At 43.2% G+C, this 27615-nt stretch overlaps 1 protein-coding gene across 1 annotated transcript in view; it reads left to right on the plus strand.

The window, feature by feature from the left end:
- The first annotated feature begins 254 nt into the window (after positions 1 to 254).
- LOC126469642 (heart- and neural crest derivatives-expressed protein 1-like) overlaps positions 255 to 27615 on the plus strand; it is an 81288-nt gene continuing 53927 nt past the window's right edge. The window contains exon 1 of the mRNA XM_050096767.1: positions 255 to 341. Coding sequence (XP_049952724.1) covers positions 255 to 341 — 87 coding nt within the window. The remainder of the gene's footprint in view (positions 342 to 27615) is intronic.

The raw sequence follows: 27615 nt of genomic DNA on the forward strand, positions 1-27615 counted from the left end.
GCACGCAGTGCACACTGGTTTGCAGAGCACGCACGCAATTAGAGGAGAGTTGTCACATAAAGCGGTGCAGATTGTGTCGGCACTGGAGGATCAATGTCGGCGGGCGGAGGGGGCGTGGCCTGTCGGGACGGCGGGTCGCGGTTGGCCGGCCGAGGCGCCGGCGCCACGGAGGGGCGGTGCGACGCCGGGCCAGGCAGCGGCGGCACTCGCCATGTAGCTGCCGTCTGCGACTGCGGCCACGTGGGACGAATGAGATGTCAGGATTCGTACACGGCCTCGCCGCCAGCTCCGAACAGCCTCTCTGGGAAATAGCTGCGGCCACCGGCAACGCTCAGATCGCGGTGAGTAAGTTGCACTTCTTCCTCTTTAGACGTAGGGGAGACTCCGCCAACGTATCACCGATTTTAATACGTACTTAGATGTTACTAATGCTGCTTTAATACGACAGCTTCTCTATTGTACTCTAGAAATCGAGAGTCAAATCTATACGAGCGTGTCGAACACCACACGGGAGGGCGTCGGCGAGCAGCAGTGTCATCCATTAGGTTACAGGTCTCCCCGTAGGCACGAGAGGGTGAGCCCCTTGACCCTAAATTTTACTAATGGCCTTTATATTTTCCCGTAATGTAGCAATTTCCAAATTTCCCCCACCAACTGTCGGAGAATAAAACAACGTAGAAGCTAGGAGTCTAGAAAGTGCCAAAGATACTAGAAAATGACAAGCATTGTTTAGCGTAGGTTGTTGTCCAGTTGTTTGGCTGAGAGCCTGCTCACGTGTATAGGGTTGTGGCCTGACCGTTTGCAGAGACCAGTCTAAGTGAAAAAGGCGCACGATCACAGGCGGACACAACCAGCAAACCCGATACGTTTCGTGAGTCCACACGAGAAGCACTGACTTTCCCAAATGTAGGCGAAAACGACTGAAGGAAACAGCATCTCACATGCTCGCTTGGCTATAGGCTGCACCCCTGTGTTCACCACCCTTGAGTTTAGAAGGGAATATTTCGAAATGTAAATAAACGATCTTAATGAAACTTCGCGGGTGTGTAGAGAAAGCAAAACAGTGCAATACCTATTTTCTTCTTTGTGCCCAGTTTCATTTTAAGGAGTAGAACACACACCGAAAGGTAATTTTGCAATTTAGGTTTAGAGGGAATATCTTCGAAACGATGATCCATAAAAAAATGATTTTACATGTAAGTTGATATGTAATTAATGCAAAATACCCCACCACCATTAATTAATTTTGGAAAGTGAAAACTTGTGTTACAATATAAATTAAAGAAGCTTTCAAGCCACATGAACCCCTGTGTAATAAAGTTGCTTTCTGAAGTACCATTTTTGGAAAATAATCTGTACACAAAGTGCTGTAGGAATATTTTAAACATACCTAATTAAAATATCTAAACATTCATTGCAATACTAATTTTTTAGTTAAGTTGTATTTTTCTGATGTTTTGAATTACTATTTTACGTTTTACATTCATATTTTTTTAGCTTACTGTTTACATACGTGTATTTGGTTAATTAAAAATAATAAGTCATTATTATGACTAAAGCTTAATTATATTATTTCTGAAGTGGAGATTGAAATCATAATTACAGTATTCAGCAGAACTAGATCTGAAAGTCTTCCCACAAAATTCTTCTAACATCAAAAGCTGTATTCGTCCTTTGGCTGTACCTGTTCCGTCGAGGTTTTTGGGATTACCAGACGAACGAGTTCCTTGTCCTCAGATACGATGCTCCAAACGGTTCTTTCGCATTGACCACCGCAAGAATCTAATAATAATACAGACAATTCTCACTCACTGGAAAAAAAACAGCTTTCACATATCTTTTGACCTGGTCAGGTCTTTGTCTACCAGATCCCGATGCTGCCAAGGATATTTAGGGCGTCAAAAAGCGATTCCCAGATTGTCGGTCCAAACTCACCATTAATTTCTTTTAAAACTATGAAAAGGCGGATGGTCCGTGTGAGGAAAAACCGTTTTGAGCGTCATACCCGAGGACAAGAAACATCTGTTGATCCCAAAGGGCTTGATGGTACAGGTAGAGCGTTGGAACACATACGGCTTTCGATGTTGCAAGATTTTTGTGAGAAGATTTTCAGATCTAGTCATGTTAAATGATTATGATGTCAGTCTCCATTTGACGAACAATCCAATCAAGTTGAAGTCACTAGTACATAATCAGTTCCCTTCGCCAAGACTTAACACTGTACTAAAGTAAGACTGACACAAATCATGATGTTTAGAGGATCACCTTTGATAATTTGAAATCCTGCTGAATTTTATTTTATATTGTTTTCTCTGTCGTGTATATTACATGAAGAAATTTCGTTTTTTTTATGTGCATGGTCTAAAGAACATTATATTTTAAGTATATCCTTACAGATCATCATTATTGTAATTATTTTCTATCCTAACAACGAAGTACTTATTATTTTAAATTAAGAAAATACATGCATGTGAAACGATAAACTAAAAAGACGAACGCAAAACAAAATAACAATTTAAAACACAAACCAAATACAAGTAAAATAAATAATTATAAGAGTAATGAATGTTTAGAAATTTGAATTAACTATGTTGAAAATACTCCGGTAGCACATTGTGTACAGCTCAATTTCCGAAAAAGTATTTCAGAAACCAACTTTATTACAAAGCGGTGTAATGAGGCTTGAGAGCTGCTTTAATTTATTTTGTAACAGAAGTTTTCATTTTCTAAAATTATTTAATGGTGATGGAATATCTTGCAAAATTTCAAATTATGATAAAAGCTGATTATAGTTTTCAAGAACATTAATTAAATACCAATTTTTATGTGGAAAACATTTTTATATATCATCATTTCGATGATATCCCTCTAAACCTAAAATGCCAAATTACCGTTCAGGGTATGTTTTACCCCTTAAAAGTGAAACTGTGTTCAAACAAAAACTGTGAATTTCACTGTTTTGCCCTCTGTACACGCGCGCCGAGTTTCATCAAGATCGATTATTGACAATTGGTAATGTGCCCTTGTTAGTGAAATTTGCAAGTGGTGAGTGCACGTTACTATTTTATACTTTGTAGTTTAGTAAGATGTCAAAGTGTGAGTGTTTGTCGCTATTATAGTTATTAAATCAGTTACTTAGCACACGTAGAATTCAATTTTTTGGGCGAATGCTGTACAAATGTATGGTATGTTAAAAAAAATGGTTCAAATGGCTCTGAGCACTATGGGACTTAACATCTATGGTCATCAGTCCCCTAGAACTTAGAACTACTTAAACCTAACTAACCTAAGGACATCACACAGCACCCAGTCATCACGAGGCAGAGAAAATCCCTGACCCCGCCGGGAATCGAACCCGGGCGTGGGAAGCGAGAACGCTACCGCACGACCACGAGCTGCGGACTTGGTATGTTAAAGCATTACCCTAACAAAAACCACACGATAACCAAAAAGCTCTACTCACGGTCATATAATACCAGAGAAAATTGCCAGGTAAAATGAGACTTGCGGTTCAAAAAACCGACCTGAGAAAAAGCTTCATAACACACAACTCAGTACGATTACGATTTAGCTGTTTCCTACAACATTTCTCTAAATTCACCCATTCTCGTGTCTATAAGACATAGCTGCGAGAAAATATATGTAGGATGGACAGTAAGCAGTTTTCTGCAAGAAATAGAAATTTTCACATATTTGACGAAACATCCTAACATTACTTACAACGGACAGACCGAACTAAAAAATACAACGTTTGTCGAAAATTTCACCAATATTTTCATAAATATTTAGTGCTGAAATACATTCTTTGTTAGAAACTTCGTTAACAAAGATAATAAGCTACAATTTTGAAACAAAGTTATATAATTTCGCTAGTGAAATTCGTCGTAAAGATCCATCACAATTTGAGAAGAACGATGATGTACATACCTACAACACTAGAGGGGAAAATGACTTATTGCCCGTTGTTAAAGGTGTCAGTAGTTCAGAGAGGAGTTCAATACGCAGCAATAAAATTTGTTGATCATTTTCCAAGTAATATAAAATGTCTGACAGGTAGCGAAGGAAGTTTTAAATCTAATTTGAAATTATTTCTCCTGGACAACTCCTGCTATTCTATTGACGAATTTCTACCTAAAAACTGGCAGGCAGAAAAAACCTTGTTTTTAAGTGTAGTTGCACGATTAAGAATAAAATGATAATATGTTAATTAAGGTTAAGAGTAAACATGTATACATATCCTGTAAACTGACTCGTTCAACATCATTTCGATAAAAGAATCGTTGAAATGAACTATGGAACATGTAACTAACTATACGCTATGAAATAAACAACTCAAGCAATATCTTTGATGTGAAGCACATTGCAGAGTACCGCAGCGGTTACTCGCCTTAGGAAGGACGACGGTTCAAACCCGCGTAGCCGGCCCGTTAGAGGCGCTGCAGTCCGGAACCGCGCCACCGCTACCGTCGCGGGTTCCAATCCTGCCTCGGACATGGATGTGTGTCATGTCCTTAGGTTAGTTCTAAGTTCTAGGGGACTGATGACCTCAGATGTTAACTCCCATAGTGCTCAGAGCCATTTGAACCAAACCCGCGTCCGGCCATCCTGATTTAGGTTTTCCGTCATTTCGATAAATTGCTTAAGGCAAATGCTGGGATGGTTTCTTGGAAAGGGCACGGACGCTTCCATTTTTCATCATTTCCTAGTCCGAGCTTGCACCCCCTCTCTAATGACATCGTTGTCGACGGCACGGTAAGCATTAATTTCCTCCGCCTCCTCCACATTGCCAGCGACAAGTACTTAATATCCAAAGCTAACATGCTGATTAACTTTGTCTTATAGGCCTAATTAGGTAATTATGTGATTGGTGTTGGCAAACGTCTTTGGCATATGCTAGAAGAGCCCCCCCACCCCCTCTCCCACCCTCAAAACTGGACGCGTACTGCTCTCAACTGTTTTTTCCTAATCTTCCACCAAACACTTGCATCTCTACAACGAATCATTTTCCTTCGGAACGGAACAATAATGATAGTCATTTTGGTACATTCGTGGTGCTGTATAATAAAGAGTCTTGATGAAATTAATATTTGTTTATCGATATTATCAAGTGTATATCGCAACTAGAGTGTACATTATTGAAAGAAGGTCTAGCCTGGTATGAATTTACTGCCATTCGCGTGTGACTGCTTTAGATTAGAATGGATATACTTTTTGTTGCATAGATCCGCAGAGTGGGAATCTTCAGGGAAGTAAAACAACTCATACAACAAGACTACTGTTTTATACACCAAATACAACTGGCATCCAACATGAATGTGGCAAGAAGAGAAGTAGTTGCTGTTACTGAGGTGGATCGCTTGCACGAAGCCTTTCCACAAGGCAAAATACGTTTAGGCAAATTACTGTAAAAATTGCGGAAACGCCGATTAGCGACAATTAAACAGCTTAGTAAAAGTAATTATACATCCGTATCGTGAGTGTGAAGGGGATCTGTGTCAGTGCACTACAGTGTTCATTTGCACTGATCTACTTCTTAACACTGGCCTAGTCCTGAATCCAATGAGCAATAGCTAACGTAACTAGTACAATGTTCAGTTGGACTCTTCTGGGGACGACTGTAGGTAAATCGTGATCCTATCTTCAGGCACAGTGTTGACACTGTCGAACTAAACGTCTATACATACTGTTGAGCGGAGACTTGCGTCTGCTTATATCCGGATTTGGCAGAAGGATGTCCACATTGCAACTACCATGGCGTGCAAATTTAAGGGCGAAAGTAACTTTCACATGATGTGTCGCTGTCAAGTCACATAGCTAGACGAAAGTTGGACCATACGTAGAAAGAAATCCTACAGTATAGTACAGAAGGTATGTGAAGGAAATACGCAATCTGTCGAACAGAGCCGGCCGAAGTGGCCGTGCGGTTAAAGGCGCTGCAGTCTGGAACCGCAAGACCGCTACGGTCGCAGGTTCGAATCCTGCCTCGGGCATGGATGTTTGTGATGTCCTTAGGTTAGTTAGGTTAAACTAGTTCTAAGTTCTAGGGGACTAACGACCTCAGCAGTTGAGTCCCATAGTGCTCAGAGCCATTTGAACCATTTGTCGAACAGAAATGACGCATTTACGGAAAGATAACAATTGCCCTGAAAACATCGGAACTCATGATGGTCCCCCTGGATATTACAAACGACGGTAGACGATGGGGTGTGTGGTAACCAGAGATGGCAGCGCATCCCACGCTGGCCACAGGGAGTTCTTGGGGTGGAGTGTTCCACGCCTCCACCAGGATGGTGGGTAACTGCCGGATGGTCGTTGCTGCATGTGGACGTCTCCCCACGGCTACGGCCAGGCCAGTCCATTCGCCGAATATCCTCCTCCACCTGTGCTGATCGATGCGGACGCGCATTCTCATTCATAAAAATGAAGTGAGGGTCTAATGCACCCGTGAAAAGACGCACTTGGGGAAGGAATGCAGTGTCACAGCCGCGTCACTGTACTGTGTTCGGGGATTCGGGGGTGGCTGCGCCCATGCAGCGTTATGCCTCCCTACACCAAAATAACTGGACCACCGAAACGACCACGTTCGACAGTGTTCCTCGGTGCATTACTTGTTCTCACCTCTCGTCGTATGAGGGTAGTAATGCACGCAGAAACATAGCCGAACATGATCGTTTTGATGGTTCGTGTGTTGTGGTGTGGGAGGCATACCATTGCAGGGCCGTATATCTTTGACGCTGCACTCTTTTCCTTCTCTTCAGGGATGCTTTAGGCCCTGACTTAACTTTTGTGAACGACAATCTGCGACCGCATCGAACGGCGCAGGTGGAGGACCTCTGGGAACGAAAAGATATTGAGGGAATGGGCTGGCCTTCTACTTCCCCCGACTTAAATCCGAGCGAGCACGTGTGGAATGCGATAAGGACATGTATTGGAGCATGTCCACATGTACCGTGGTGATCACACACCCTCTTAAAAACCGTGCACCGCCGTTCGCAGTGTTCTGGGGACCACCAGGAATCGCGGTGATTTCAGTGTAATTATTGCCTTCGAATAAAAAGTGTTATTTCCGACTGTCTCGTTGCATATTTCTTTCAATTACCTTTTGTAACACACTTTAGCAGTTATTCCTATGTACGAATCAAGTTGCATCGAGCAATGCTGTAGCGACACATCGTGTGAAAGTCACTTTCGTCCTTAATTTGTGCACGGAATTGTGTTTTCGTTCGTAAGACGGAAGCAGACTGTGGTCCGCGTTGTGTGTGTGCCCTGCACCTTCCTATCACCGTGAATCAACCACAACGATTATCATTATTATTGTTATTGTCCCTTTCCGAAGAAGCACGATTCGTTTGCAGCCACACAAGTGTTCGAACGCAGTACAGGCAGATCTCTAGTGTTCGGCATTAGACTGTTGCACTAACGCCGCTGCCCGACGACAGGCGCTCTAAATGAGATCCTGGTTCCACAACTAGCTGAATTTTCAACTTTAATTTAAGTTACTGTAATTTCGGCTGTTTCGGCAGCAACACAAATAAAGATTACAAATTCAGTCAGTTCTGAACCACGTTGGCACTTAAAAATTTCGTTGTAGCTGAGAACCCACAAGTCACAAAATTAGTGTCTTAGTATTCTACAGGGGCCTAAATCATTGAACTCGATTTCTCGAAAACGACTGAGAAGCGATCGTACTACAGCACCATTTCTTACAACAAACGGTGCGAAAGAGGAGCAAAGTCTGTGATCCATTGAGTATATGATTCCCTTGTGAGTGGAAATCATCCAATAACGATTTTGCCTCACAAAAAGGATTAATTTAATCAGTTTTTTGTTATTTTTTATTGTTATTTTTTTATTATTAGTGTGACCCGCTATTGAGTACTGTTCGCGTGTTTGCGATCTCCACCAGGTCGGATTAAAGGAAGACATCAGAGTAATTCAGATGTTGGCAGCTAGATTTGTTACCGGTAGGTTAGATGAGCACTTAAATATTAAGGAGCTGCTTCGTGATCTCAAATGGGAACCCCTGAAAAGAAGATGATGCTCCTTCGGCAAGACACCACTGCGTACATTTAGAGAACCGGCAGCTGAGGACGACTGAACGATTCTACTGCCACCAACGTAGAGGATCGTGAAGATAAGAAAAATTAGAGCTTTTAGGCAGTCATTTTCCCTCGTTCCCTTTGTGAGTGGAACAAAAGGAGAAATGAATAATAGTCGCACAAGGTACCCTCTGCAATGCACCATGAGGTGATTTGGGGAATATGTATGAAGATGTAGTACCAAGTACATCGTAACCCATTCACATCAGCGTTTGCCATCAGAAAACGTCCTGCATCATTCTGTGTCACAGAGCAACATTGGTCGGAGAATGGTAGCAGCCGGACTAGGGAATTACCGCCCCATGCGTAACTGCCGTTAAGACGACAGTTTGGAGTGGGAAACATGAACTGGTAATGAACGGCGTCGTATCGTGCTGAGCAATGAATCGCGGCTGTGCTCTACCCTGAGTGACCGTGGCGCCGACCTGGGAAGAGATCCCGTTGTCACAATGATACGGAGACGCACAGCGGTGTTACTTCTGGGCAGCCTCTGAGTATCACGTCGGGTCTCGGCTGGGAACTCTCGACGACACAACGGCTCGTCACAGACATCCTGCGTCCTCCCACCAGACAATACCGCGGTGCTATTTTTCAACAGGACAATGCCCGCCCACACATGGCACATGTCTCTATAAATAGTCAGTGGTACTCCTCTGGCCATCTGATCCCACATCTGTCCCCAACAGAACATGACTGAGACCAGCTCTGACATGAACGCTGTTCCAGTACCAGTATCCAAAATATCAAGGGCCTGTTACAACAGTTGTGTCCTAGCTTGCCTTAGGAAAGGGTAGAATAGCTTTACGACACTCTTGCCAACCGAATTAGTTTATGGATCGAGGCGAGAGTGGGTTCGACGCCGTACTGATAAATGGACTCATACTGTAAATTCTATTTTGTAATCACTGAAATTACGTCAGATGCCGTCTCAATATGTATAGTTTCATTCTCCCGTTCTGAGTCTTTCAATTTTTTTGTCAGGTAGTTTATGTTAGTGTGCCTCTGAAGGCATATAGTAGAAGGGGCGGCAAAAAGCTCCCGTTTGAGGGCGCTGCTGCAGCGTAGCGCGACTCCGTTGCGGGTATACAAGCACCAACGTGCAGGTAAGGAATTAGCGTGGCATTCGTGTCATTCCGACCTGAGTTCGATAAATACGGAAACATCAATTATGGCGACGTTATTACGAAATGCATCCGAGAAGGATCAACGTGCACTTAGTTACGCTTTTCCTGTATGCCGAAGGACAAACACCGTTAGACATCCATAGGAAACTGAAGACAGTGTATGAGCCAGCATGTCTGTCGGAAACCAGGGTTGTGGAACGGTGCGGGACAAGATGTGCTGATGCTTCATGATAACGCACGTCCCCATTATCTCAAAAGTCGTAAAGCAGAAGTTACACGAGGGACACACTGGAGCATCCGCTCTCCTCATTATCACTCCTTCGGTCCCTAGAAAAGGCCTCTAAGAGTTGACGATTCCTGTCGGACGACGATGTGCAGCAGGCAGTTACGGACATCTTCACTGCAGCAGAGCACAGAGTTTTACCGTGCGGGTATCATCTGCCTGGTACGTCTATGGGACAATTGTCTCAATGCTCACGGCCATTTTCCCCAATTGGCGTACTGATACTGAACAGTACGAGCTTCGAGAGGAAATTTTTTGATCGGCCCTTATTTAACAATGAGCAGCTCAACACATAAAACTATTATTACTTAAAGCGTCATAGTTCAGCACTAATATTCTGGTACGCGCTAATCACCTGGCGATTTACGAATCTGAATTATTGCCTATGCCTTTGTTGGACACTTTAACAAGAAGTTGTTTATGTATCTACGTGTGGTTATATCGCTTGTCGCTAATAAGGTTGCCACATTTGTTAGTCGTTCGTTTCCCAAAGGCACCATATTCTGCAGTAATTTCTTGGTCTTATGGTATCGTAGGAGACAGTCAAAATAAACATCTTTCAGGGCTTCTTCGGTGTCTCAGTCATAGTAGGGAAATGGAACCGTATGGAGTCGGTATACGGGCTGAATCTCCCGTGATTATATCTAAGGCTCGATGTTGTCATTTGGAAATACTGTTGCAGTTTCTTTTATCATACCCAGAATGTGGCAAAATAGGGACAAATGCTGCATAATCTCTTCTCGTACTTTCTTGTAATAGGTTTAGCCGTCATTTCACTGATTTATTCTTTGGGTTTGATGGTGCAGTGGAAGTTTTACGGTGGTAGTTTCTTGTACATCATTGATCCAGAGTACACTGCTTTCTTAGTCCAAGCACTGACTTCTTCATTGACCTTAATTCCACTGTGAGTTTCATCCACAACATGACGGTTTTATTCTGGCTTGAAACGTTCTGTGAGTTTTCTGGGATAGTTATAAACAATAAATACTTCCGGTTTTGTTAGTATGGTGCTACAATAGTCTTGTTGAGTCTGATCATACCGTAATCCTGCCCTCCGAGAATTCTTTATCGTAACTGAGTCCCTCCAGTGTTGCTGTGTTTTCAGCTGTAAAGGTAGATGCTTTTACCGTATGCTCAAATCTACCTGCTCGTCTAGTCACACTATCGAAACATTTCGATGCTGCGGGACACCGTTATGACATGCTTTTGGTGAGAAGCTTTTCACTGATTTGGCAACAGGTGAAAGGGATATATGTACGAATACTTAGTTCAGCTGTGGTGTTTAGCCACCTTGTCTCGAAACACTACAGAATTTAGAAAGTGGTACTGCTTCTCTGCAGCGGTACGACGAGATGTGAGGCAGGTGACTCGATTGGAACCGAAGTCTGAGTCTATGGCTGCACAATTGTTTTGTCGGAGTCATATGCGAACATGGAGACGCTACTGAAAAAATACGTACGCAAGAAGAAGAATTAACAATTACAAGGTACACTGCTGGCCATTAAAATTACAGCACCGGGAAGGATACGCAGTTTTGAAATTCGGATTATTGTGTGTTTGCAGTATAACAGGAAGAATGCTAGAATAAATCTGCAGATTTTGGAGTATACAGAATGCAAAACACACAAAATACAAAAGTACACAGTACGCCCACTTCTGGAAACAACAGTAATACTAATCTCACTGGGGCATCGATACGACATGAGCTTGGATGAGAGGTAGGGGTACTTCATTCCATACTGCTTCAGTTCTATACCAGAGTTGAGGCGTGCCAGTCTCTCGGCAACATATTGTCAGACGTTTCCAGCGGGTAGAGTTCTGGGAACGTGCTTACCTGGCAGAAGTTGGACGCCCTCTGAATGGAGGTAGGCCAGGAGAGCACGGGAAACATGCGTTATCGTGTTCAAAATTGACGTCACGGAGACCACGAAGATAGGCATTGCCACTGGCATTAACTTATCAGAAGCATATGGCTTCCTGCTGAAATTACCAACCATCCGAACCAGGGGTGATCGTCTTGTGTACTCAACGGCACGCCATACTATCACGCCCGTACGACGACGACGAATGAAGTCAACGTTTGTTCTCCTCAGAACCTCCAGACGGAAACGTCCTTCGTGATGCCAGGACTCGTCTGAAAGACGACGTGCTGTCGCTGTGCGGATCACTGCCAGTGCGCCTGTCTCTGCTGCCTGCTGCCGTGTCAAAGGAAGCTGCAATAGTAGTCATCGCGATTGTCAGTCCACACACCGTCGGACTGTCCCTGTGGATACTTGTCTCGTGACAAACAATCGTAATGCTGACTCGTGGTAAGTGGCGTTGCTGTACGATCCTGCACGGCAGAGCGAACAAAACTTCCGTCCTCTTGGGTGCTGCGTAGTGCCGTTGAGATACTGCATCGTGTAGAGAATGATACTCCTGGACCAATCGTTTTGATATTTACAAGACAGTCGTGGCACCCCGACCAACGCGAGCAGCGTAACTCGACAAACCGCAGTCTCGCCCGGGGGCGATCCCGCCGCTGTTGAATACCGACACGTGCTGGTAAACGGTTCTCCTTGTTACACGAGGCATAACACGATTTTCTCACAAACAAACAACGTTCAAGTGCGCACTGCCTAGTCGCATTAATGTGACCACTTGTCAAAAGCTTGAATCACAACTTTGCATTATGCCAGAGGTGTACAGACGTATTATTGATTTGCTCAATCTGTGAAACTCTTTCTCTTGACTATATCATCCAATTTTTCTGGAACTGTAATAATTTATCTGTACATTTACATCACATGTACCGATTTTAAGTCCCATTCGGATAATTCCTTGCCGGCCGGGGTGGCCGAGCGGTTCTAGGCGCTACAGTCTGGAACCGCGCGGCCGCTACGGTCGCAGGTTCGAATCCTGCCTCGGGCATGGACGTGTGTGATGTCCTTAGGTTAGTTAGGTTTAAGTATTTCTAAGTTCTAGGGGACTGATGACCTCAGAAGTTAAGTCCCATAGTGCGCAGAGCCATTTGAACCATTTTGATAATTCCTTCGTGGTGCGTTGGTTTTATTTTCTTTTTTTTCTTTGTCGGAGTGTATGTCGTACTGTGGGGCGGCGGGTGGAATAATTGTTAAATGTTCCTATTATTTATTTAATGCTGTTGTCTGCCATTCTCAACACTGGCTCTCTAACTACAATATTGGCAACCAGAAAGTGATTAGCAAAACGTGAAGCCTGAAATTAGAATTCCTAGTGCCCACTTCATCTGAGAAATACATTTATAGCTACAGTTTATAGGTGTGAGCAATTAGGAGATTGTCTGGGATTCATAATCAAAAACCATTCTCTCTAAAATGTTTACTATATTCTGAAAGTCACAGACCAAAAAGGATCCACACAATCCAACTACCAGAGCAGTTCAGAGTCTAATGCGCTGATGCAACTATAACTATTCAAATTAAATGTTTAAGTGAATGCTCGCCATAATTTGATGATAATGTTCATCAAACGCCACGCTAAATAATGGTAGAAAGTCTGTCCTGCGGCGGCACGTGAAAATACGACATACGCAAACTGAAGATAGATCATTAAAGTCATCCCAGAATTAACACTTCACTCGCAAACTATTTCATGGTTACGCGTATCCCGAGTAACTTATTACTGCATCCGAGGCTGTTTATATCAACGATACCGACGCGACGCGACTCCCGGCATAGGTGGTGCGCTAATCAGTGTCTGGAGAGAACTGGGGCCTTCTTCCCTCGCGCAGCGTTCTTACATATAAAGCCGCGGTGCGGACGGCTAAGGGAACGCCTGATCAAATCTGCTCTCCCGACTAGCCGCTGAGCTAGTAATGCACCACTTTAAGTTATCGAATAAATCATTGCTTCCTTTGCTGATGGCCAATGAAGCTCTCAAATTAAATGTGCAATCAGCACACAGGTAAGTAATCATAATAAAAGTATGACGTGGCTAAGTCAAATACACTCCTGGAAATGGAAAAAAGAACACATTGACACCGGTGTGTCAGACCCACCATACTTGCTCCGGACACTGCGAGAGGGCTGTACAAGCAATGATCACACGCACGGCACAGCGGACACACCAGGAACCGCGGTGTTGGCCGTCGAATGGCGTTAGCTGCGCAGCATTTGTGCACCGCCGCCGTCAGTGTCAGCGTTTGCCGTGGCATACGGAGCTCCATCGCAGTCTATAGCACTGGTAGCATGCCGCGACAGCGTGGACGTGAACCGCATGTGCAGTTGACGGACTTTGAGCGAGGGCGTATAGTGGGCATGCGGGAGGCCGGGTGGACGTACCGCCGAATTGCTCAACACGTGGGGCGTGAGGTCTCCACAGTACATCGATGTTGTCGCCAGTGGTCGGCGGAAGGTGCACGTGCCCGTCGACCTGGGACCGGACCGCAGCGACGCACGGATGCACGCCAAGACCGTAGGATCCTACGCAGTGCCGTAGGGGACCGCACCGCCACTTCCCAGCAAATTAGGGACACTGTTGCTCCTGGGGTATCGGCGAGGACCATTCGCAACCGTCTCCATGAAGCTGGGCTACGGTCCCGCACACCGTTAGGCCGTCTTCCGCTCACGCCCCAACATCGTGCAGCCCGCCTCCAGTGGTGTCGCGACAGGCGTGAATGGAGGGACGAATGGAGACGTGTCGTCTTCAGCGATGAGAGTCGCTTCTGCCTTGGTGCCAATAATGGTCGTTTGCGTGTTTGGCGCCGTGCAGGTGAGCGCCACAATCAGGACTGCATACGACCGAGGCACACAGGGCCAACACCCGGCATCATGGTGTGGGGAGCGATCTCCTACACTGGCCGTACACCACTGGTGATCGTCGAGGGAACACTGAATAGTGCACGGTACATCCAAACCGTCATCGAACCCATCGTTCTACCATTCCTAGACCGGCAAGGGAACTTGCTGTTCCAACAGGACAATGCACGTCCGCATGTATCCCGTGCCACCCAACGTGCTCTAGAAGGTGTAAGTCAACTACTCTGGCCAGCAAGATCTCCGGATCTGTCCCCCATTGAGCATGTTTGGGACTGGATGAAGCGTCGTCTCACGCGGTCTGCACGTCCAGCACGAACGCTGGTCCAACTGAGGCGCCAGGTGGAAATGGCATGGCAAGCCGTTCCACAGGACTACATCCAGCATCTCTACGATCGTCTCCATGGGAGAATAGCAGCCTGCATTGCTGCGAAAGGTGGATATACACTGTACTAGTGCCGACATTGTGCATGCTCTGTTGCCTGTGTCTATGTGCCTGTGGTTCTGTCAGTGTGATCATGTGATGTATCTGACCCCAGGAATGTGTCAATAAAGTTTCCCCTTCCTGGGACAATGAATTCACGGTGTTCTTATTTCAATTTCCAGGAGTGTATTTTGGGCGAGAGAATTAATTTAATTACACTACACGCAGTAGACGAGCTCTGAACTTGCCCTTTGGAGATACGCTATCGCTATAGTTTTATAGTTATTCAGTTGAAACTTCTCACATCTATATGATTATAGCGGATCTCCCTTAAATTTAAACATCCTAGCTTTATTTATTCGCCTACTTAATCTATCTTGCTTCCTTAATTTCTAAGACAAAAAGCAGAAAATCATGAATTTCAACTAAAATTTTAATTTGTGAGATCCAGAATACTATTTCTACTAAATTATTATTATTATTATTATTAGTCGTAAAGCTCCCAACATGGAAGACGCTAAGTAGAGATGGTTCACTTCTGGGGCTTCTTATTCTTCTTGTTTGCCCACCAGGTCTTCATTCTTTGCGAGAATTCAGCTTTTCTTTCTTCGCTCCATTTTGTTCCAGTTCTCGGCGCTTTTGTCTCTGGTTTGACCTCCCATTTGTCAACTTTAAGTTTGAAATTGTTTCTTTTGTTCATGTCTTCAGTAGTAATGTTGGCTAATTCCAGATCTTTCTTTACATTTTTGATCCATTCTCCTCCATTAACAAGGGATGCTATGTATCTTACTATTTTTTTTGTAAGTCTGTGATCGGGAAGTCTCATTATGTGGCCATAGAATTTTAGACGCCTCTTCCTCATGTCTATCTCTATGTTAGAATATTCTTCAATTTTAGAATTTTTCTGTAATCTATATCTCTCTTTGGTCCATCTTGGTCCCAGAATTTTCCTAATGATTTTCCTTTCCTCTTTCTTCAGGTTTTCCATATCTGTTTTCCTTTTAAGTGTCAAGGTTTCGCTGGCATATAGCATTATTGGTTTAATTACCGACTTATAATGTTTAATTTTTGTATTTATAGATAGACATTTTTTATTGTAAATGTTTTGGACCAGCCCTAGACCCCTACGAGCTTTTAATATTCTTTCTTGTTGTGAGAATTTTTCAGAAATTAACTCTCCTAAATATTTAAAGTATGGTACCCTCTTAATTTCTCCATATTTGGTTTGTAACTTAGAAATTTCTAGATTTGTTGTTGTAAACACCGTTTTCTCAAATGATATTTGTAGGCCAACTTTTCCTGCACACTCTTTTAAGGTTTCTATCTGTTTGACTGCCATTTCACTAGAATCTGCCATTATTGCAAGATCGTCTGCGTAGGCTAAGTAGGGGATTTGTAGGTCATCTTTTTTGGTTCCCAGTGATATTGGTTTCCAGTACTTTTCTTTTTTGAGTTCTTTTTCCCATTCTCCCATGACTCTATCCAGAACTAAGTTAAATAACAGAGGTGATAATCCATCACCTTGTCTAACCCCAGTTTTTATCTCAAATGATTTTGAAAGTTTTCCCATGAATTTCACTTTGCATTTTGTATTTGTTAATGTCTGCTCTATGATGTTCCGTGTCTTCTTATCCAGTCCTTGTTCTTCAAGAATTTTAAATAGTGTGGGTCTGTGAATTGAATCATATGCCTTTTTAAAGTCGACAAAGACATATACTGTAGGCTTCCTTCCCATTTGTCTCATCCTTGTAATCAATTTCAAGTTTAAAATTTGTTCTGGACATGATCTGTTTGGTCTGAAACCAGCTTGGAAATCTGAGATTTTGGGTTCTAGCAGTTTTTGTGTTCTTTCAAGAAGACAAGCTGATAATATCTTGTATGTGACGGCAAGTAAGGAGATTCCTCTATAGTTGTTCACATCCGATTTATCCCCTTTTTTATGTAACGGATGTATTAGGGCACATTTCCAATCTTCTGGTATTTCTTCAGTAACCCACATGTTTTGAATAATTTTAACTAGCTCATTTCTTGAGTTAGACCCTAGACGTTTGAGAAATTCGGCTACAATTCCGTCTTCTCCTGATGCTTTGTTATTTTTGAGTTTGTTTATGTGTTTGATAATTTCTTCTTCAGTTGGCGGTACAGAGTCTTGCTGTTGCGGGGCTTTAGTGCTGGATATTGGAAGAGCTTCTGTTGGTTCTGGACAGTTTAGTAGCGTTTCAAAATATTTGGCTAATTCTTCACAGTTTTCTTCGTCGCTTAGTGCCAGATTCCCATCTGATTTCCGAAAACAGACATTTTGAGGGATATACCCTTTAATTTGGTTTGCAAAAGTTTTGTAGAATCCATGCGTATTATAATTTTTAAAATCTGCTTCTATTGATTCCAGTTGCTGAGTTACATACTTTCTCTTCTCTTGTCTAATAAGTTTATTTGAAAGTTTCCGTGTTTCTAAAAAGTTTTGAAGAGTTTTCTCATTTTTATTTGAACTGTACTTCGCAAAGGCTTCTGTACGAACTTGAATTGCCTTTTCGCATTCCATATTCCACCATGGATGTTTGTGCTTCTTCTTCAGTGGTATTTGCTCCTTCGCTATTTTTGTGATTTTTTCCTTGAATGTTTCCCAGTTGTTTGCGGGAGAATTTTCCCATTTTTTAATTGTTTCTGATTCTGTTAGTTTTTGTAGGTCAAATTTTGGGATTGCTGGTGGAATTCTTGGTGTTTTCCTTCTTGGGGTGAATTGGACCCGAACTCTTGTGAGATAATGATCTGAGTCAATATTTGCACCTCTCCTAACCTGGATATCTCTGATCTCTTTTTGGAAGTTATATGAGATGGCCACATGGTCAATTTGAAATTCTCCCAATTGGCTTATAGGGGATCTCCAGGTCTTCTGTTTTCTTGGTTTCTTATTGAACGACGTTGAGCTGATTTTCATGTTGAATTGTTGACAAAGTTGGATTAGTCGCATGCCATTTTTGTTGGTCAATTTGTGTGCTGGGTATAGCCCATCCGTCTTCCTGTATTTCTTTTCTCTGCCAATCTGTGCATTGAAATCTCCAAGAAGTATTTTGACATCATTCCTCGGTATCTTTGACATTTCAAGTTCTAATCGTTCCCAAAATTTATCCACATTGTCTAGGTCCTTTCTATTGTCAACGTTGCAGGGTGCGTGAACATTAATTAGGGTGTAATATTTATTCTTGTGTTTCAACCTAAGAAACATTAGTCTATTGCTAATAGTTTTTACAGATTTTACAAATTTAACTGAGGATTTTTCGACCATAAAGGCCATACCAAGCATGTTTGCCCCTTTACCAATTTTTCTGTCCGTTCCACTTTTGAAAATTCTGAAGCCATTGTAGTCAGTGATTTGATTATCAGGAAATCTGGTCTCTTGTACTGCTAGGATTTGGATTTTCAGCTTCTTTAATTCTTCTGTTAATGTGTATAATTTTCCGGTTTGTATTAGTGTCCGTATGTTTACTGTTCCAATGTAATCTTCATTTTTGGGAAGTTTTCCAGAGTGCTCCGATCCACTCACAAGTCGTGTAGGTCCGGTCTCCCCAGAATCCGATAGACCGGTTGCCACCTTTCTGCTAGGTGGGTGGATTTCACCACCTGGGGTACTTTTGTTATTACATACACGAACCATGATTTTACTTGCAATTGTATTTTGGTCTGACATGTGCCAGTTGGTAGGATCAAGGTTGTGGAGCCTTGAAACACAAATCAGCCGCCACTAACATGTGGAACAGACGCTGTCGGGAAACCGCCACTGACATGTGGAACCGTCGTGCCCTAGTTTGCTAGTTTTGGTCCACCCCGGGTATTTTATTTCCTCGGTACCCACCATATCTGGTGAGCATTCCCCCATCCGCCACCTGGGGAGGCGCCTGGTAGGAGACTAGCAACTCCCCCAGAGTTTCTACTAAATTATTATGCAAAAGGAATCTAAATATAATTTTTTAAGTTTCTAGCTCTTTTCTGGTGCGCCAATGATTTTTACAGAAAAACGTCCAAATTTCGAAAATGGTTAAAGTTATTGAACTGATATTCAACACATATTGATTTAGTATTACTCTTGACATGCTAGATACGTTTCAGGTTATTTACTTGATTTTTAAAGTATTGCGCAACATTTATGACGTCAGAGCTAGTTACAGCGGACTAGGCTGGCACACAATGGAAAGACTGATGTGAATTTTATAAGGCGTGAGTATGCTGCTTCCCTACAGTACTGTGTTATACTCAAAGCTTTACTTTAAAACTAATTTATCGACAAGATATTCATTAGCCGTAGTGTTATCATTATCTTCATCGCAAATCATAAAACAACGCCTTGACTTTTATGTTACCGCTTTTTGTCACCGTTTCAGAACTGTTTCTTAGTTCAGCAGCTTCTGCTGTATTACCTCTAGACGATCCCATTCTTACTAGCTTTTGGATATCAATCAAATACATGAATACGGTAGTGAAAGTTTCCTACAACGGCTTCGCTGGAGAGCTTGGTTTCATACCGAGGGTGTAAGAATATGAAATTCCTCTAAACTTCTTCAATCATGAGGCGATTTATGACAGCTGGGGAGACGGCAACGTTCCTCCCCAGCCCAGGGTATACGACTGATAACGTCGTTGCTCCTGTATGAGTTTTCGTTTTTCAAGAATGAAGTTTCAAAACTATCGTAGCCAGAATCAAAGTCGAAGTTGCAGTTTTAATCCCAAGGTCGACCTTTTGGATCCTGCGGTGAAGGTCATCTACATCCCTAATCCTGGTACTTTCTGTACAGTTTATGTTATCCGCAATTGTTGTTTCAGAAACACCTTTCCTTGCTTCTTCCAACAAGGCTAATTAAAAATGGGGAACACAGCGTTATATTTGTTGCGGTTTTTCTTATAATTTGGATGTAGTCGCAAGAACAGCAGCAGGCCTACAACACTTCGCTAGGGAACTCCAGATGTCACTTTCGTTTCACTAGATCACTTCCCGTCAATTACTGCGGCAAATGAACACAGAGTATTGCAAAAGTAAAAAAGTAACGGTATGGAGCATTGTATGTCCCAAAAATCACATGAATACACGCTTTACCCAGTATTAGTTTAGAGACACAGCTAACTCATAATCATGACGTTTGCCATGTTGGCCACTAGAATGCGGAAACCGGGTTGCGTTGAAAATTCAAGTCTGCACCTAAAAATATGAACAAGGGAGGAATTTTAAGTAAAGGTATATACGTTAAAGAATGTATGTTCATATATGTTCAAGTATGTCTGATTGATGATTTAAACACGGGCAGCCACATGATAAACTGTGGCTCTCGAAACACATGGCTGTGTCTTAACATTGCTTTCTTGTGTACTGTATGCTGAATAAACATAACGATTTACTGAATCATAACCACCGATCCGTGAAGTGGATAGAGTGGAAACAGCCGGCCGCTGTGGCCGAGCGGCTCTAGGCGCTTCAGTCTGGAACCGCGCGAGCGCTACGGTCGCATGTTCGAATCCTGCCTCGGGCATGGATGTGTGTGATGTCCTTAGGTTAGTTAGGTTTAAGTAGTTCTAAGCTCCAGGGGACTGATGACCTCAGATGTTAAGTCTCATAGTGCTCAGAGCCATTTGAACCATTTGAACAGTGGAAACACAGTAAAGTAGTTGTAGAAACGATAGGTATTGTAGTTGTAAATTGTCGTAGCTGTGTAGGGAAAGAACCAGAGCTCCAATCCCTAACAGAAACCACTGAAGCTCAAATAGTTATAGGTGCGGAAAGCTGGCTAAGGCCGGAAATAAGTTCAGCAGAAATTTTTGCAAACGACCTAACAGTGTTCAGAAAGGATAGATTAAATAATGTTGGTGCTGGTGTATTTATTGCTGCCAGAAATAGTTTACCTTGTAGTGAAACTGAAGTAGATAGTTCCTGGGCAGAGGTTATACCTGACAATCGGACTAAACTATTCATTGGATATAGTTGCTGAACAGCTCAAAGAAAACTTGAGTCTCATTTCAAATAGGTACCCCACTCATACAATTACAGTCGGTGGCGACTTCAATCTAATCTCGATATGCTGGAAAAATTATACGTTTAAAGCCCGCGGCAGGCATAAAACGACACCGAAATTGTACTGAATGCTGTCTCAGAAAATTATTTTGAACAATTAGTTCATGAGCCCACTCGAAGTGTAAATGGTTGCGAAAGCATACTTGACCTCTTAGCAACAAATAATCCTGGACAAATAGGGAGTATCATGACGCATACACGGATTAGCGACCAAAAGGCAGTTGCTACTAGGCTGAATACCGTAACACACACAACCATTAAAAAGAAACGCAAAGTATATCTATTTAAAAAAACTGATAAAAATGCTCTTAACGCCTTTTTAAGAGACTGTCTCCACTCCTTCCGATCTGATCACGTAAGCGTAGAAAAGATGTGGAATGATTTCAAACAGATAGTATCGGTCGCAGTTGAGAGATATATACCACACAAATTAATAAGTGATGGTACTGATCCCCCATGGAACACAAAACGAGTCAGATCGCTGTTGCAGAACCAACGAAAAAAGCATGCCAAATTTAAAAGAAATCAAAATAGCGCGTGTTTCAATCTGAGATGCTTTTAATAATTTCCATAACGAAACTCTGTCTCGGAATCTGGCAGAAACCCATGGAGATTCTGGTCATATATAAAGCACACCAGCGGCAAGACGCAATCAATACCTTCACTGCCCGATAACAGCGGTGAAGTCACTAACGAGATATTATTTTCAGTGCTACGTTAATGTGTTTTTTTATTTTGCTCTTCAAATTGTGCTTTTCTGTGTTATCGTGTGAAATATTGCGACAATAATGGTGTGTTAAAAACGTAATACTAGGCTCCAAAGTAGATTGAGAAATGATAGTGACGACGAGCGTAACTTATCGGCACCACCGTGTAATGAATTAACAGACAAAGTAGTAATTTGGTAAATGTACATTTGGAAATGGAGCGGGCGGAAAATAATGGTGTAGCCAGTGAAACAATTAGTGAACAGGGAAGCATTATCGATCGATCGGTCGGCAACAGCTCACCTCAGGAATCCGAAATGACAGGACACAATCTTACAAATACTGTAGAGTCAGGTTTTGCGTCCTCACCGTTTTCTCAAATAAGTCAAGACATATTTTCTACTTTTCAAGATGCGAATATTGCCGGTTCAAATGCACTGCCGAATAGCACTGAGGAACATGTTTCAGACACCAGTGCGTTGTTATTACAGTTAATGCAACAAATGGGACAAAGGCTACAAAAGTTAGACACAACGCTTGAACAAAATCAGAAACAAATGGGACAAAATCTTCAAAAGTTAGACACAATGGAACAAAATCAGAGACAAACACAGCAAAAGTTAGACACAATGGAACAAAATCTTCAAAAGTTAGACCCAATGGAACAAAATCAAAAACAGCCACAGACTACACACAGCACAGCCAGTGATTTTCGTACAGAGCGCTACGTGGCGTTACCAACATAAAAACCTAAACAGCCTGCTTACAGGTTCAAATGGCTCTGAGCACCATGCGACTCAGCATCTGAGGTCATCAGTCCCCCAGAACTTAGAACTATTTGAACCTAACTAACCTAAGGACATCACACACATCCATGCCCGAAGCAGGATTCGAACCTGCGACCGTAGCGGTCGCGCGGTTCCAGACTGAAGCGCCTAGAACCGCTCGGCCACTCCGGCCGGAAGGGGATGTCAAGTTGATTACATATTTTTAGATTTCTAGAAGGCTTTCGACACCGTTCCTCATAAGCGTCTTCTAACCAAACTGCGTGCCTGTGGAATATCGCCTCAGTTGTGTGATTGCATTCGTGATTTCCTGTCAGAAAGGTCACAGGTCGTAGTAATAAACGAAAAGTCATCGAGTAAAACAGAAGTAATATCCGACGTTCCCCAATGAAGTGTTATAGGCCCTTTATTGTTCCTGATCAATATTAACGACATAGGAGACAATCTGAGTAGCCCTCTTAGATTGTTTGCAGGCGACGCTGTCATTTACCGTCCTGTAAATTCATCAGATGACCAAAACGAATTGTAAAATGATTTAGTTAGAATGTCTGTGTGGTGTGAAATGTGGCAATTGACCCTGAGTAAAGAAAAGTGTGAAGTTAGTTCACATGATTACTAAAAGAAATCCGCTAAATTTCGATTACGTAATAAGTCTCACAAATCTGAAGGCTGTAAATTCAACTAAATACTTTGGGACTACAATTACAAATACCCTAATTTGGAACGATCACACAGATAAAGTTGTGGGTGGAGCAAATCAGAGACTGCGTTTCATTGGCAGAACACTTAGAAGGTGCAACAGGTCTACTAAAGTGATTACTTTCACCACACACTTTCCGCCCTATTCTGGAGTACTGCTGTGCGGTGTGTGATCCGCATCAGGTGGGACTGACGAATGACATCAAAAAAGTTCACAGAAGGGCGGCTCGTTTTGTATTATCGCGAACTAGGGGAAATAGTGCCACAGACATGATAGGTGAGTTGCAGCGGCTATCATTAAAACAAAAGCGTTTTTCGTTGCGATCTTCTCGTGAAATTTCAGTCACCAGTTTTCTCCTCCGATTGCGAAAACTTTCCGTTGGCACCCACCTAAATAGGGGGAAATGATCACCACGATAAAATAAGAGAAATCAGGGCTCGCATAGAAAAATTTAAGTGCTCGTTTTTCACGCGCAGGCGCAGCTTGAAGCTGGTTCATCGAACACTCTGCCAGACACTTAATTGTAAATAGCAGAGTAATCACGTAGATGTAGAGGTACAATGGTTTTGGTTGCTGTAGATTTCATCTTGATTCACAGTATTTGGACGAATAGACTAATATGATATTGCAGTGCCTGTGTTGTTCTGATTACGATGGAAGTTCAAAGGAATAGGCACTGCGGCGGCTACGGCCTTTATGAAATACATTAAACGAATTCGCGAATGCTCATGAGGACACCCCTCAGCTGTAGAATGGAATGACAATGAAAATATGTCCCGCTCCGGCACAAATTTTCATTGTCGCCAGTCCATTCTATAGCTGATGGTTGTCTTCATTCGCAATTGCGAATCCATTTAATGTACTAAACTAAAAGTCATCGCTCACTGCCTAAAATCAATCAAGTAATGATTTAATAAATTACTATCTCTTACACCATTCCGATTTCTGACAGTTTATAAGTTTATAAGTCTTTAGTTAAATTTCGACTGAACGATATCACAAATTTGAAAGTTATAGATTCAACGAAATACCTAGGTATTGCAAATACAAACAACTTAAACTGAAAACAATTGGAGAACCAAAGACTGCGTTTTATGGCAGAACACTTAGTAAATGCAACAAATCTGCTAAAGAACTCATCTACACTACGGTTATACGTCCTCTTGTGAAGTATTGCTGCACGGTATGTGATGATAACCCGAAAGAATCAATGGAGGACATCGAAAAAAAAAAATTCAAAGTAAGATAGCTCGTTCTTTATTATCGAGAAACATGGGAGAGTATCACGGGTGTGATAGGCGAGTTGGGGGTGGCAATAATTAAAACAAAGCTGTCGTTCGTTGTGGTGATATTTTTTCACGAAATGTCAATCACCTACTTCCTCCTCTCTCTATGAAAATGTTTCTTTTCATCTCCTCTACATAGAGAGAAATGACCATCGTAACTGAGTCAGAACTCAAACGGAAAGGTTTAGATGCTCATTTTCTCCAAGTGCTGCTCGAGAGCGGAAAGATCAAGAAATAGTCTCAAAGGCGTTTTATGAACCCTATGCCCAGCACTGTCGTGTGATTTGTAGAGTAGTTATGTAGACGTAGGTAGCTCTCTTTACACAGTGTTTCACAATTCTGTGTCCGGCGTTGTACGGTGATTATTACAAGAGAGGCTCCGACCACCACAGTCCTCTGGTATTAGCAGGTGGCATAGCTGAACGAGAGTCAAGAACAGTTTTGGAGGAAAAAATTCCGAAAAATCGTTGTGCCATTTAGCACTTCGTACTGGACTGTCAGCTGCATCTGCTAACGGAGCAGCATCCAAACGCAAACCGAAGTCTTAGCAAGCAACGCTAATACTTGGACTGTCCAGTTCAGATACTGTTGCTCTCCGTCAGTGCTGCAGCTAGCTATTGCAGCTCCTGCTTGATCCTGATACGCCGTTTATTTTCCCTCTGATGAAGCATGGTTACAGTAATACGTGATATCACAACGCAATCGACGTTGCAGTTCTGAAAATTATCATCCCCCCTCACTTATCGACCTTAATGACAGTGAAAAATTAAACCGCGTGTACCTAATGGAAATTTGGGAAAAGCAATCGTCACCGAAGTTAATCTGTCGGTAAAGAGGGAGGAAAGGGTTCTATCTAAATGAAAGGAAAAATGTAAATGAAATTGGTGGAAATTAATTTTGAAAAGGGGTAAAGTTAATAAAGAAAGTAAATGTGCGGTCGTCACGCTAACAATTAATTGGCGTTAATTAGATATTTGAGATTTGGGGAAAATTACGGTCGCCAGTCCTATGGACAACTATAATAACTGAGAAGGAAAGGTTATTGCACATATAATTAGCACTAAAAGCGTGGCAACTGAAGGTTGACACGTGTTGTGTGAAAACTGAATGCTTGTCAGAAGTAACACATTCCTGGAAATGGAAAAAAGAACACATTGACACCGGTGTGTCAGACCCACCATACTTGCTCCGGACACTGCGAGAGGGCTGTACAAGCAATGATCACACGCACGGCACAGCGGACACACCAGGAACCGCGGTGTTGGCCGTCGAATGGCGCTAGCTGCGCAGCATTTGTGCACCGCCGCCGTCAGTGTCAGCCAGTTTGCCGTGGCATACGGAGCTCCATCGCAGTCTTTAACACTGGTAGCATGCCGCGACAGCGTGGACGTGAACCGTATGTGCAGTTGACGGACTTTGAGCGAGGGCGTATAGTGGGCATGCGGGAGGCCGGGTGGACGTACCGCCGAATTGCTCGACACGTGGGGCGTGAGGTCTCCACAGTACATCGATGTTGTCGCCAGTGGTCGGCGGAAGGTGCACGTGCCCGTCGACCTGGGACCGGACCGCAGCGACGCACGGATGCACGCCAAGACCGTAGCATCCTACGCAGTGCCGTAGGGGACCGCACCGCCACTTCCCAGCAAATTAGGGACACTGTTGCTCCTGGGGTATCGGCGAGGACCATTCGCAACCGTCTCCATGAAGCTGGGCTACGGTCCCGCACACCGTTAGGCCGTCTTCCGCTCACGCCCCAACATCGTGCAGCCCGCCTCCAGTGGTGTCGCGACAGGCGTGAATGGAGGGACGAATGGAGACGTGTCGTCTTCAGCGATGAGAGTCGCTTCTGCCTTGGTGCCAATGATGGTCGTATGCGTGTTTGGCGCCGTGCAGGTGAGCGCCACAATCAGGACTGCATACGACCGAGGCACACAGGGCCAAAACCCGGCATCATGGTGTGGGGAGCGATCTCCTACACTGGCCGTACACCACTGGTGATCGTCGAGGGGACACTGAATAGTGCACGGTACATCCAAACCGTCATCGAACCCATCGTTCTACCATTCCTAGACCGGCAAGGGAACTTGCTGCTCCAACAGGACAATGCACGTCCGCATGTATCCCGTGCCACCCAACGTGCTCTAGAAGGTGTAAGTCAACTACCCTGGCCAGCAAGATCTCCGGATCTGTCCCCCATTGAGCATGTTTGGGACTGGATGAAGCGTCGCCTCACGCGGTCTGCACGTCCAGCACGAACGCTGGTCCATCTGAGGCGCCAGGTGGAAATGGCATGGCAAGCCGTTCCACAGGACTACATCCAGCATCTCTACGATCGTCTCCATGGGAGAATAGCAGCCTGCATTGCTGCGAAAGGTGGATATACACTGTACTATTGCCGACACTGTGCATGCTCTGTTGCCTGTGTCTATGTGCCTGTGGTTCTGTCAGTGTGATCATGTGATGTATCTGACCCCAGGAATGTGTCAATAAAGTTTCCCCTTCCTGGGACAATGAATTCACGGTGTTCTTATTTCAATTTCCAGGAGTGTAAATTTCGCTACACTCTGACTTAATTTAGCAAAAGAATTAATAAAACCGGAAAATTGAAAGTTAATTTAGTGACTGAAATTAATAGTGAACTTTGTTTCTGAAGCACTACGAAATTCAATAAAATAATGTTAGTCTTGGGCTACCTCAACAATCATTTCAAAAGCTACTTGAATCTACGCAATGTAGAAATGAGATATTTAACTCTGAACTTGAATTAAATGATTGTGATCATTTAACAATAGTAAAATTTAGTACGTACCAAGCTGAGCTGCAGCCACAGGTAAGCTAAAATATGGTAACAAAACTCGCACTCTTAATTTGTGCTTGTGTAATCTAAATATTGTAGCCAGCTGTGAATACCTTAACTGAACTTCGAAATTAAAGCAGTGAAATCGAATGATATTACTTTAATGCTGGCGTTTGAATTTCAACGACACTCGGGTTCATTCCGGAAAAGGAAGGGACCCTGCTTGGTAATGCAATTGGGACAATGAGCAACAAAGGTTCATGCTACGTTGCTGTAATTTTTTTGAGACAAATTGAACAGTTTGAAAAGCTGAGGTCTGCCATACAGTTCTAAAACTTTACGTGCTTTCAGTCTTCCTTGCTGGTTGATTGAAGGTTTGAAGTCGTCGATCGAGGAGGTGGCGACAGTCACTCATTGTCGGCCGTCGCTGTTGCAGAAGCTGGATGTTGGCGCGCCTTCTTCTCGATACGGTCATCAGGCGAAATGCGCTCTTGATGTGCGCCAGCTAATGCTTCCCGTCCGCGACACCGTGTCAGAAACTATCATAGCAAGTCAAGCGCAATTACATGCTGCCAAA

Source organism: Schistocerca serialis, chromosome 3, assembly GCF_023864345.2.
Source record: "Schistocerca serialis cubense isolate TAMUIC-IGC-003099 chromosome 3, iqSchSeri2.2, whole genome shotgun sequence".
Taxonomy (NCBI): Eukaryota; Metazoa; Arthropoda; class Insecta; order Orthoptera; family Acrididae; genus Schistocerca; species Schistocerca serialis.